The following is a 13,780-nucleotide window of genomic DNA, read 5'->3' as shown; positions in this document are numbered from 1 at the left end:
AAAGTTGTGATTGGTTATCACATTGCCACGTGGTTTCAATCTTTCAGATTGATTGGCTGCAATGTTGACTTCGGCAATGTTCGGAGATTCCCATGTGTTCTTATGTCCTGTAACAGCCGGTCACACCTTCGGGTATTTTCGGAGCTGGTGACCTTTCTCCCCGGAAGTAATTCTTTAAACCATCTTACTTTTTTTTTTCTGTCCGGAAGTCCTTCCCTCTCTTCTTCTTACCGGAAGTATCCCCCTTTCTTCTTCCCCACAACGGGCACCGGAAACACACTCGGCGCCCCGAGTTATTGTGCGCGGGAGAGAGCAAGATGGCGGCGAATATGTACCGGGTGGGCGGTGAGTACGGGCTGTATGATGTTCTGAGATATGAGATCAGTTTATATATAGCGCATGTATACAATGTATCGTATGCAGTGGGGAAGGGCTCTGTCCACTGCGCCCCCTGTAACTGCCATATACTCTGTACGTGATGGGGACCCGCAGCTATTCTATGTACTGTACCAAACTTGTACTTTACAAACATGGCTAAAAGTATTAATGCGTTTTCGGACAGACTGGTGGGTGTGCTGCAGTGTTAGTGACATCTATATCCCCTGTGTTTCCTGTATCTGCAGGGGATCTATGAGGGAGTACTGTGTAACTGATGCTTACAGCACACCTGCACATACCACAGAGTAGCTGTAGTTTGGAAAAATAAATGGGGAGTCGTTTGTGTATAAAATGAACCTTTTATTGCTACGTTCTGTTTTCCATGATAGGGTTGTTCTAGTTTGAAAGTGGAGTAATGTAGTAGATTTTTGTAATTGTGTGGCAATCACAACATCGTGCAAAGAAATACACATGAACATGCAGCTGTTCCTATAAAGAAAAGTGATCGTAAAATAAAAATCATAATTTTAAATGTGTATAATTATCTTCATTTTGGCTGGCTTTTTAGAATGAATGGGGGTGTTTGCGTAAATGTCCCCCACCCCCAAGCCACTTAAAACTACCATGCATAGGCATGTCTAGTGGTTGTGGCAGGGGGATGTGGAGTGTATATATGATTTCCTGATCCCAAGACTACCACACTTATAAATTTATTCACCTCCTAGATGCTGTGTGGTCATTAATCTGTGTTAATGTAATGTTTTTGTACTAGGTGTTGCTGGATAGAACCACAAGGTCTTGCATTTCTTTGGTTGACAGGAAAGCTCCTGTTTATCTTGCTCACTTTATGCCGTCATATATTTAGAAAGTTTGTCCCGAACAATTCACTGAATTAGTGTAATTGCTTAAACTAGTCTAAATCAAAATGCCTGCTTACAGTTTTCATTTTTGAAGTGGCACAGCATTGTTGTGAGAGGCTCTTAACAGTCATTTAAAAAGGTTTACTGGAGCAGACTAATATAAGAATTGTAGCTTATTGTATACAAACACAGGAAAGTCGAGCTATATGGGTGAAATGATGATATATATAACAATGATATAAAAATAGTGCTAGCTAGATCCTGTAAGAAAGTGAAATAATCATTCAATGAAGATTTAGTTTTTGGGAAACTGGGCTATAGAAAAGACTTAGCCACTGTTTTATGTTTTACAGCCTTGCTATGCAAAAAATAATGTTGGCGAATGCTTAATTCTTGTTAACCTCTCTCTCCCATAGGCTAATTATTTCCTTTAGTCTTTCCATCCTTTTTTACATTCATGGTGATGGGTTTTATTTTCGTTTTACAAATTCCTTTCCTCGTCTACCTCATTTACATTGTCAAGTTGCAACTTCCTGCCCAACCATGTCATACCTGACCGTAGGAAATGCAGATTGCCAGTTACCATTTTTTGCTGGCAGTTTGTTTTAATTGTCTACATCAAAATAGCTCTCAATGCTAATCATTTTTTTCTTTACTGCGCTATACGGCACAGGCAGACAAAACCGCTGTCAGCCATTCTTCCATGGAGGACGGTTTTCTATCCGCTGGAAGATAGGGCTTTTGCTGATTGCAAGGATACTGATCAGCATGCTGAGACATGGCAGTCTGAATTGACAGCCTGTCATAAGTGTACCAGTGCATCTGGGAAATGAGGTGTTGCAGGCAGGATGCAAAAGTGACAGCCTGATACAAGTATATAGGCTGGTGCAGACAGCATGAGGATTAGCAACAAATAGGGACAGATTCTTCACATGGGCTGAGGTAGATAATAAAGTCTAATTGCAGGGTTGCTGAGCAGTACAATTGTGGGCTACACTTTTTCTCTTATATGGAGACATGACATCAGTATTCAGAAAGCATTTGCTCAAGTCTTTTTTAATGAAACTGCTCATGTTTGTGTGTTATTACCTGTGCAATGAATCTTGAGTACTAATGTGAAATACACTCTCAGCCAAAATAGCAGGTTAAGCAATGATATCCTTGTGATGCTGAGGAGAAGGCCTCACTATTCATTTGTGCCAAGGAAATGTGATGTTATTGCCCTTTAAAAAAAAAAAAGAGAAGGAGAAATATAAGACAATACACAGCCTCCAATTTAATTTTTCATCTTTGCTTTTACCTTTTTTTGCTCTTAACTTGTTTCCAGAAAGACTTTACTTTTTTTAAGTTACTTTCTTTAAGTAACTTAAGTTGCAGTTAGTAAACATTGCCCTGAAGGAGTTCAATATTCATGTTTAAAAGAAATTGATTAATTTATAGCAATCAGCCACAATATTAAACCACCAACAAATGAAGTGATAAGTAACATCTCCCAAATGACAGGTCTTGTGTGGTGCACCCAGTATACACTGGTTAGTACCCATTGAAAGTGGTCCAAAGAAGGACAACCGGTGATCCAGAGACAGGGTCATGGGCACCCAAGGCTCATTGATGCGTGTGGGTAGTGAAGGCTAGCCCATCTGATCCAATCCCACAGAAGAGCTACTGTAGCATAAATTGCTGAAAAAGTTAATTTTAGTTATGATAGAGAGGTGTCAGAACACTCAGTGCATCACAGCTTGCTGTGTAGGTCCAGACCGGTCAGTGCCAATGCTGACCCTTGTCCACCGACGAAAACGCATACAATGGGCACGCGAGCACCAGAATTGGACCATGGAACAATGGAAGAAGGTGGCCTGGTCTGATTTATCATATTTTCTTACATCATTCGGACAGTCGTTTACCCGGTGAAGAGATAGCACTGGTGGAGGCAGAGTAATGCTCTGGGAAATGTTCTGCTGGGAAGCCTTGGGTTCTGTAATTCATGTGGATATTACTTTGACACGTACCACCTACCTAAACCTTACTGCAGACCAAGTACACCCCTTCAAGGCAATGGTATTCCCTGATGGCAGTGACATCTTTCAGCAGTGTAACACGCCCTGCCACACTGCAAAAATTGCAATGTATTGACTTGGCCTCCCAATTCTCCAGATCTCAATTCAATCAAGCGTCTGTGGGATGTGTTGGATAAACAAGTCTGAGCTATGAAGGCTCCACCTCACAATTTACAGGATTTAAAGGATCTGCTCCTAATGTCTTGTGCCAGATATCACAGAACACCATCAGAGGTCTTATGGAGTCCTTGTCTTGACGGGTCAGAGCTATTTTTGTGGCATGAAGAAGACCAACACAATATTAGGCAGATGGTTTTAATTTTGTGGCTGCACGCTGTATACTAACTTATATCAGTTTTACGTTCGCTATAGGGAATTGCCATAATGTTTGTGACTTACATAGGTTAATGAATTGGGAATAAACACTACTTTAAACAACATTGCAGTTTATTCATTTAAAGCTGCCCATACATGTACAGTCAGCACCCCCACTGAGCTCAATTCAGCTACACACATCCTATAGGGCTCTGCTAGTCATTGAGCAAATATTCCAACATCCCCAATTGACATTAAACTCCATTCAGACATCGATCTTGATTGATGCTAGTTTTAGGCCCACGTATGAAGTGATTTGTAACCAGTTTAGTCTAAAATGAGTGGACTGGCTGTGTGTATAGGCAGTTTAAATCAGTTATTTAGGATTAAAAAAATACCTGCAGAGATATAGAGAAATAAATTATGTTAAGATTACAACTTTAGAAATGTAAACAATCAGCCCTAGATTGTATGAGTTATTAGGCAGCTAAGAGAGAAAATGGTAAATGCCACGAAAGATGTCATGGAATTCTAAGTTTCTAAAATTATGTATGATACTTGTGGTTGAAATTATTTGTATCCGGTGTATCTATTCTAATGGTGTCCATACACACTTGCATGTATATGTAGGCTAAATCTGAAAGATTTGTGACCTGATCACTTGGGACCCCATTAGTGCTGTCAGATGACATCTCATTGGTCCTATAGACATCTTTAGTCCCACTGTAGTAAATAAAAACAGGGTCATAAATAAATGGGAGCATGTTTGTAAAAACAAATTTACCATACACTTCTAATGTGATCCTGCCTGCATATCTTTAGCTTTATTTTCTTGAGCAATAAAGCTATATATTTTATGGGTGACAAGTGTGTAATTGCACGCTGGTTGGGAATCAGGAATTACATTATCTATTATTCATGAAACCAGAGGAGAAGAAGAGCTGGTACCCTCAAAGCACAATTGTTTTGTTTCATTATTTTGTAATTGTACGTTAAATTTTATGTTTTTTTTTTTTTATTTACTCGCTGATTAATTTCACCACTTGGTAAGGCAATTAATTGTAGGGTAGTATGGAAAACTACATTACTGGTTGTTGTAATATTATTCTGTGTAGCCATATGTGATACTTAAATTATTTTTCTCTTTAGATTATGTATACTTTGAAAATTCCTCTAGTAACCCATACCTGATCCGCAGAATAGAGGAACTTAACAAGGTAACATAAATGTTTTCAAAGATACTCTATCAATACATGCATTGTATACGTGTGTGTATATTTAGAGATGTGATCCAGAAGGTGAGGTTTCAGGAATATGTCATTAAAATGTAGCCCCCACCTCCTTTTGCAGACTGCAAATGGAAATGTGGAAGCGAAGGTCGTCTGTCTGTTCCGTCGCAGAGACATCTCCAGCAGCCTGAACAGTTTAGCAGATAGCAATGCACGTAAGTACATCTGGCAAAGTTAATAACTGGTTTTACTTGCATTGTGTTTCCTAGGGCATATTCAATTCTCGGTGGTTTCCGCCGCAGAAAAACTATTACCGGTATTACGGTAATAGTAAGCCGGATTTCAGCTCGCGGTTCCCTGAGCCGTCTTGCTGAAATCCAGCGAGAAAAGTACCGTTATACCAGTATTTACGCGCACTATTACCGTAATGATGGTAATAGTGCGCGCTGCGCATTAATTTTGGCTATGACGCCAACAATTGAATATGCCACCTAGAATGCTAAAGGAAAATGCTGCAGTTATTTTAAATATTGATATTGACATGTTTGGTGATGGATAGTTTTTGTTGCCTTATGTCATTTAACAAACTAATCATGTATACTTGTTATCTGATTATTTTGGATGTCGTCAAGGTGAATATTCCATCCTTCCTTTCCTCTACACATAGACTATGTTTTTATTTCTTAGTGTTCTTTTGTAATTTGTATGTTCCAGAACATCTTTATTTTTCTGTTCTGCTTTGCTAATGGGTGAAGCGAATGTATAAAAGTGAAATATAATAGCTGGACAAAAAGTTTTTTCTTGATGGTCTATTTTTGAGACAGCGTAAAAACATTTGGGCTGGTGGTCACTAGGTTTCTGTGTTGTGAGATGCTATGTATTTAGAATGTGTAAAGTATCAATTACTGAAATTGCTGTTTATTGCTGACACTAATTCATGCCTGCTTTGGTACAGGGGAGTTTGAGGATGAGTCAAAGCAGCCATCGGTGGGTGAACCACAGAGACACCAACTGAAACACCGGGAACTTTTCCTGTCCCGGCAATTTGAATCCCTTCCTGCTACACACATAAGGTATAGTCACAATAATTGTACATCTATTTGCTGTTTTCATATGACTGCATGCATGAAATGATTTTATAGAATGATTTTAAAAGATAAATGGGTTAGATGAGACCATGTGCTGACCTGTTGAAATAATTATTTTTTTCTATATTAAAACTGTGTTTATGGAGCTGACTAATTAAAACTGCAGATTCCTTTATGAGATCCATGTAGCTGATATACATTGCTTGTGTATTGTGCAGGGGGAAATGCAGCGTAACTCTACTAAATGAGACTGACATTCTAAGCCAGTACTTGGAGAAAGAGGTATCCCCTATTCTCTACCCACTCAGTGTGTCTGTTTATGCATACTGTCCCTTTCTCTCTTGTTTCCCTTTTGGTCAATTATTACTTTTCTTCTGGTTGTTGTTCAGTTTTTTAGGTATTTGCTTCCTTATGTGATCTTGCTTGTGGTTTTAGGATTGCTTCTTCTACTCACTGGTGTTCGACCCCGTCCAGAAGACTCTGCTGGCTGATCAAGGGGAGATCCGGGTCGGTTCCAAGTATCAAGCAGAAATTCCTGACCAGCTGGCAGAGGGTGAGTAATGAGAGGATAAGTTCATAGCACCTTGCACGAGTGCTCCTTTAATCCAGATTTGCTTCCATTATTTATTAAATTATGTAGCTCATAAATATTATGCAGCACTTTACATAGAGAATATTTAATCATTCACATCAGTCCGTCCCAATGAACATTACAATCTATATTCCCTACCGCGCACACACACTATTGTTTATTAATGTGTGTGTGTGTATATATATCAGTATTTGCATAATCTAACCAGTCCCCCGCCCCCTTAATAGTCCAATGTTCTTTGTTTTTTTTTAATATATAGCAGCTGATTCAATATGGTCACTTTGTAGTGTATGAATATCGCAACACTAGTTGTATTGCAGTTAATACGGTAATTTTAACCCTAGATTTTTGCTCGCGGCCCTGAGGGCTGCAAGCAAGAATCAGCGTTAAAATTACTGCGGTAACAGCAATAGTGCACATGCAGTATTATTCTTAGAATAACATGACCGAATTTAATCAACCCCATGGCATCCCTTCTTAAAAACAAAACAAAAAGTACATCAGAAGGTGTTGTGCTGCTCTCTGAAGGACAATATAAATGAAAAATTGAACATTGGTTACTATATGGTGGTTTTTTGATTTTTCACCCCATACTTGCCTATTTATTTATTTTTTGTCTGATATATGTTCCTTCGTTATGCCAGCTTCTGCTCCTTACAGGACTACTTTTCTGTTGTTTGAACTACATTTTTTTCCTTTAGGTGAATCCGACAATAGAAATCAGCAGAAAATGGAGATGAAAGTTTGGGATCCAGAGAACCCACTGACAGACAGACAAATTGACCAATTTCTTGTGGTTGCCAGGTAACTCCTCCAAGCTGTCTTTGAACATGAGATGGGCCGATCAGCTTCTTGGCTTTACAGTCCTGTCTCGGCTGTTTATGAAAAATAACTCTTGCTGTCACTTTTATTGGCAGAGAGATCTTTATGAATTGTCTGACTGATCTTAGCAATGCTGTATTTTTTATTTATTTTAATTTTTTTTAATTGTATTTCCTTGTGGTCATTCTCTCTCTTTAGAGCGGTTGGCACATTTGCAAGAGCACTAGACTGCAGCAGCTCAATCAGACAACCAAGTTTACATATGAGTGCAGCGGCTGCGTCCCGTGACATCACACTGGTTAGAATCAAGTTCCTCTGTTTTCATCAAGAAGCATTTGTTGTGGCATTGAGTCCTTAAAGCAGTTATCATGAGATTTGTGTTAGTCTCTTTAGCACTACACCCTCGTCCTCACACAAAGGTCATGGTAAGTCTGCTGTTTCTCTTTCTAGTTCCACGCCATGGATACACTACAGAGGAATGGTTATGATCTTGCACGTGCAATGTCCACGCTTGTCCCTCAGGGAGGTCCAGTTCTGTGCAGAGACGAGATGGAAGAGTGGTCTGCGTCAGAGGCCATGTTATTTGAAGAGGCATTGGAAAAATATGGAAAAGATTTCAATGACATCCGACAAGACTTTGTAAGCCAAATAGATGTATTAATTTGTGCTACACCAGCAATGGTTTTATCACCTGTGTCTTAAATATTTATCACTTACTATTTTTTCCCTCATCAGCTTCCTTGGAAGTCTCTGGCTAGTATTGTTCAGTTCTATTATATGTGGAAAACTACAGACAGATATATCCAGCAGGTAAGGATTGTGTGAATTTGGAGGAGTCATTTATGTAGTAGTGTAAAGTATGCCTTGACAGTCCCATCTATTTTTTTTCTGCAGAAACGTCTTAAGGCAGCAGAGGCGGATAGCAAACTGAAACAAGTCTACATCCCGACTTAGTGAGCAGTTTACTTCTTTGTACATCTACTGTAATGTGTGTCTTGGTGTATATGTCTGTATAACTCATGTTTTCTACCTTAGCACCAAACCCAACCCCAATCAGATTATATCTGTTGGATCCAAACCTGGACTTAATGGAGCTGGATTCCAGAAGGGTCTAACCTGTGAAAGCTGCCATAGTAAGTGAATCTTGACACAAATTGCAATTTGTACTTTTCCATATGCACTTGTTCTTTGTGTTTCTCTTTGTCTTTTTTCCTTCCTTAGTTTTTTTGTTACCCACATATCCTCACTCATATCTTTTCTCTTTCAGCCACAGTGTCCGCTCAGTGGTATGCATGGGGTCCTCCCAACATGCAGTGTCGCTTGTGTGCATCTTGCTGGATCTATTGGAAGAAGTATGGAGGGCTTAAAACCCCAACGCAGCTTGAAGGTGCAGCAAGAAATGTAGGTGTACGTGTGTGTGTGGAACACATACAAATATGATGAGAGAATTTCTTAACCTATTAGAAACATTCTGCTAAGGAGTGTATCTAACAAAGGATTCTAGAGGACTAGGTTGCCATTTGCAAAGCAAGTGCTTTATGGGTTTTTGTATTTGTGTATAATAAATATCTATGTATAGGCATGTGAAAAAAGCACAACCTCTTTCAAACTTTTGTGCTTGCGTATCAGAACATAATAAACAATCATCTAGTCCTCACCAAGTACTAAAACTTGACATAGCTAAGCTTACATGACAAATATCACATAACAGACTTTATTTGTTCATAAAAAATCCGATTAAACATGAGCCATGTATATGAAAAAAAAAGTACACTCCATTTTTTCTTTTTTTCACGATGTCCGTCTCTAACATTGTATTTGAGAAACTTTTGTCCCACTTCTGCCTTTGTAGTTCACCCATGTTTGATGACTTTTTTTCTTGTGGTGGTGGACTGGGTTTGGATTTTGCCACACAAGGTGTTGTACGTTAAGATCAAATAGCTCCACTTTTGTTCCATCTGCCCAGAGTACATAGAAACAATTTTGCATATGTAAGCTGTATTTTTTTTTATTTTTTGGGGGGGAGGTTGTTTCCTGACTACACTTCCATGAAGCTATACCTGTACAGTCTTTTAAATTTTTCTCACTGTAGTGTAATGGACTTGAAAATGGCATTATAATCTGTTCCAGACTTTGAGTACAATTACTTTTGCCAGGATCATTTATTATTTTGCCAGGATCATTTATTATTTTCTCCTTGGCGTGGTGTTCTCACAAACCTGAATTGTCTTTACTGCCAAAGGTTCTGCGATTATGTTGCAGTGGTAACACTTCCTTGTGATCAAATGGCAAATCTGTTTCAATAGTGGTTTATTAGCATTCAAAGCCATACATAATCATGGTCCTAGATACTTGAAGCAGCTTCTGATTTATAAAACTCCCAATCGCTCACTTTGATGTGTACATGGACTAAGAACAGTACTCGGCATCTCCCTTACTTCATATGGGGCCCAAGCTTTTAGCTTTGCGGCTCCTACTCTTTGGTACTTGCTGCCTCGCACAGTCAGAAAGGCCCCCTCCCTAGAAATCTTCTAAAACTAGCACAATACTTACCTGTTTACTCAACAGTAAAATCTGTTGCAGGTAATTTGTCATGTGAACAAAGCAGCTCAACTCTCCTAGGTGCTAAATTCAAAAAAACAACACAGTGAGAGTCCGCTTCTTATGGGGAAAGGAAAGTGCCAGCTCCCTCCAATTAAATATAAAAAACCCAATAAGCAACGCCAGTCACCTCAGTCAAATCAATTGAAAGAAAATAAGTTAAAATTGTGATAAATATGGCAGAATTCACACATTCATGATGAACAATAAAATCATTTAATTATTATACATAAAATACATTTTATTACAAATCCAGTTATAAAATTACCTCACAACATTCAATATTTCTTCTACATATGCTAATGGGGGTACTAAAAACATTGAGACCTGTGTGTCTCAACCTATCCTATATGAATGCAATATTTTTTTTTACGTTTTGTATGTATATAACATACACTGTTATCCAAGTATCATATGTAGAATATTGTATGTTAAAAGAACACAGGGAGGGATTGAGTGGCCAGCTCGCCCCCCTCTATATGCACCACTTGTTATATGATGGACTGGTTGGTATACCATGTGTCTTATTCAGTGCTTTCTCCTTTAACATGCAAGAATAGTTGGTACTGAATGAGAAACAGTACTTGCCATGAAGTGGCACCTTCAGATGCTGGAGGTACACAATAATCCCCCCAGCACAGACTGTGCACAGTCCCTCCCTACAAACAGTCAGCCGGATTGGATAGATGTACGGAGGGACGCCAAGTCCCAGAGTCAGATATGCTGGCCACTTAAACCCTGACATACAATATTCTACATGTAATACTTCGATAACAGTGTATGTTATATACATACAAAAAAAAAAAAAGACAGGTTGAGACACATTTTTATTGACCTCCATTTTCTTGGTACCCCCATTATCATATGTATTTATATACAGAATAATTGTTGAATTGTTTTGAGGTAATTTTATAAGTGGATTTTTAATAAAACTTCTTTTATGATTGATAATTAAAGGATTGTATTGTTAATCAGGAGTGTGGGAATTTTGCCATATTTATCGCAATTTTAATGATTTATTTTTATTTTTTTCATTTGACTTAACTGAGGTGACTGGCACTGCTTATTTGTTGTTTTTTAATTTGTCACACGAGATTGATCATATTTTAAGACTTGGTGAGGAAGATCATTTCCACCAAGGTAGTTTGTGTTTTTCTTGAATTTCCTAATAAAATCTTAACAAATCTTAACAAATGTTGAAGTACAGTAAATGGTAAATATAAATAGAAAACAGTACAGGCAGATATAACTTCAACTATATAAACTTATTTAAGGTTGTATGACAAAGTAAGAATATGTGAATGAACGTTGGAAAGCATTCTGCCTTACTCTGTCCTGTTGTGTAATAACAAGTCTTCTCTTGCTTCAGGAGCCACACTCTCGTGGCCATATCCCTCGGCTAGAATCTCAAAACTTGTCCCCGTATACCACCAGCGCAAATCGTGCTAAACTGCTGGCAAAGAACCGGCAGACGTTTCTTCTACAGACGACCAAACTAACCCGTATTGCCCGCCGCATGTGCAGAGATATCTTGCAGCCTAGAAGGGCTGCACGTCGACCCTATGCCCCAATCAACTCAAACTCCATCAAGGCGGAATGTGAGTCCTCTGGTAAAGAGTGTGTTTTGGTTTTCTTTCCTGTTGTCTTTCAACATAATTTATTTTGATAATCTCCCACCAGGTTCTATTCGGCTACCAAAAGCAGCTAAAACTCCACTGAAGATCCTACCCCTTGTGCGTCCTCCGTTGGCTGCCATTGTGAAAGAGCTAGGTAAGAACAACAAATTTATATGTAGTATAATTGCTTCCCGCTATTTCTTTTAGACTCACCTCTAACCCTATTCTCCTAGCTGCTCAAGCACCACTAAAGCCCAAGACTCCACGTGGTACAAAAACTCCAATAAACCGTAACCAACTGACTCAAAGTCGAGGTCTTAGTGTGCTACCCACCAAGAGAGCTTTTGAAGCAGTAAGTGATACACATTGCTGCTTAAATGTGACTGAACTACTGTGCTGTCTTTATGTCCTACTTTTCTTTAAGCCCATAGTTTACACTTACAGAAAGTTCCTTTTAATGAATTGGAAAGTAGGCACACCATATGACAGGCATCCATTGTTTGCAGTCTTAATTTTTAGGCTATGAACAGGAGCTTTTGGATTTATGACAATGGACACTGGGGTGTACTCAGTATGCCCAGCTGTAATTGGAGATGTCAGCTGGGGCTTCCCTCTAGATTCCTTGAAATCATCTGCTGGATATAATAGCTTTTGGCAAAGCCTATGTATTAATGCAGAGTGCTGAATAAATCTCAAGCAGAGAAATGTATGGTTTAGGAATAAATATGCACCATAATTATATCTCTGTGCTTGAGAATTATTTATGCATTAACATTTGTACTGCTCATGCCACCTCAAGCACTGATCCAGTAACTTACTTTTACTGTATTCTGTTGTGCTTTATCTTCTGTTCCTATTTGTTTTACAATATTGTCAACTTTTTTTTTTATTTTTAATTTATACATATACACAAGTGCTTAGAAACAAACCTTGTTTTCAGGTATCCGGAGTGGGGGTAGTTCCTCCGTTCTCCGCCAATGGCCGCTCCTTCTCTGGTGTCCGTTCTAGCTCTCAACCCAATGTCAAGAGGCAGAAACTCAACCTTGCCGATGCCCCTAATCCTGTAGTGTTTGTGGCTACTAAAGACACAAGGTAACTAAGAGCCCACCCTGTAACTCTGTTGTCCAATTGTAAGAGTTCCTGTCTCTGTAAAAGCCTACTGCTAATTACAATGGAAGGAGGTATTCTATATAGTGTCCATTGTTACAGTATTATTGTTTACCCATCACCCTCCTTTCCATATTCATAAGTCTAGCATCAAACTGAAACTATTCACTTGCCAAAATAATTTTTACTGTTCTTCATTGACTGCCTTTTGTCACTCTTTATTCATAGATGTTTAAGGAAATCCCTATCGCACATGGAGATGCGCCGAGCTGCTCGACGTCCCAATCAGCCGCTGAAGTTGAAGCTACCACTACCCCCACGACCAGCTGGCCTCCTGCCCTCCCTTACTACACCCCATCCTGCCAGTACAAGTGAACCCATTGTTTTGGAAGACTAAGGAACTGAAAAACAGCCATCTCCTATCTAGAGAGAAATTTGTCTCCTTTTAACCTTCCTAGCTAGTACTGCTTGCTCAGTACTTTTACCAGTTGGTATACATGCTTGAGGACAGAGGGACACTGAATTAAGACCTCCCATACTCCAATCCAGAACTCCTGAACTACCCCAACCTAGCTGCGATAGGGGCACGTTTTTTGCTCTTTCGCTTTCCCCAATTACATTCTACCCATGCCTTTTTATTTTTAATATATATTTTTCTTCATATAACTCACCCAATTGTTGGGAGACTTTGTTGATCCCAGTTCATGTTCCCAATGTTTTTTTGTTTTGTTTTTTGTGTTCTTGTTTAGTTTATGCTTTTTTTTGTACAATGAAACAATTTGAGGTCCACCAGTAAAATAAGAAAAGAGGAAAAAGTGTACTGAATTTCTGGGGCAGGTAGCGCGTGTGAGTATGATTGGATTGTGTGGTTAATGTAGAATATCTTCCATTGTACAGTGTTTTGTGGATAAGATGACGGTAGCAAAATGTGATTTACCTGGGACTCAATATAGCTTAACAGGGAAGAGAGGCAATTTTTTATTGACCATAGATCAGTTTAAGTGCTTTTTACAGTTTTAGGTGCCTATTGGTTGCGTCCTTTGGTCTCATGGTAAGAAGCTCAAAATTTACCATCTTTGAATGTTCAAGAAGGTACATTTTTGGTGTGTTCTAAG

General features: G+C 38.9%; 1 protein-coding gene across 2 annotated transcripts; it reads left to right on the top strand.

Moving 5' to 3' along the window:
• The first annotated feature begins 201 nt into the window (after nucleotides 1–201).
• MTA2 (metastasis associated 1 family member 2) lies at nucleotides 202–13,480 on the top strand. 2 transcript variants are annotated; one of them, XM_075188565.1, is made up of 18 exons: nucleotides 202–345; nucleotides 4,760–4,827; nucleotides 4,961–5,054; nucleotides 5,795–5,912; nucleotides 6,146–6,209; nucleotides 6,363–6,480; nucleotides 7,221–7,323; nucleotides 7,540–7,639; nucleotides 7,792–7,980; nucleotides 8,077–8,151; nucleotides 8,236–8,294; nucleotides 8,377–8,474; nucleotides 8,609–8,742; nucleotides 11,312–11,540; nucleotides 11,623–11,712; nucleotides 11,792–11,910; nucleotides 12,499–12,650; nucleotides 12,894–13,480. In XM_075188565.1, the coding sequence occupies exons 1-18, from the start codon at nucleotides 318–320 to the stop codon at nucleotides 13,060–13,062; spliced, it is 2,007 nt and encodes a 668-aa protein (XP_075044666.1). In that variant the 5' UTR covers nucleotides 202–317; the 3' UTR covers nucleotides 13,063–13,480. The 2 variants fall into 2 exon arrangements, with proteins under 2 accessions (XP_075044666.1, XP_075044667.1); XM_075188566.1 differs by lacking the exon at nucleotides 12,499–12,650.
• Nucleotides 13,481–13,780: the final 300 nt, after the last annotated feature.

Source organism: Mixophyes fleayi, chromosome 10 (genome assembly GCF_038048845.1).
Source record: "Mixophyes fleayi isolate aMixFle1 chromosome 10, aMixFle1.hap1, whole genome shotgun sequence".
In the NCBI taxonomy this organism is placed as follows: Eukaryota; Metazoa; Chordata; class Amphibia; order Anura; family Limnodynastidae; genus Mixophyes; species Mixophyes fleayi.
This window is presented reverse-complemented; position numbering and strand designations above follow the sequence as displayed.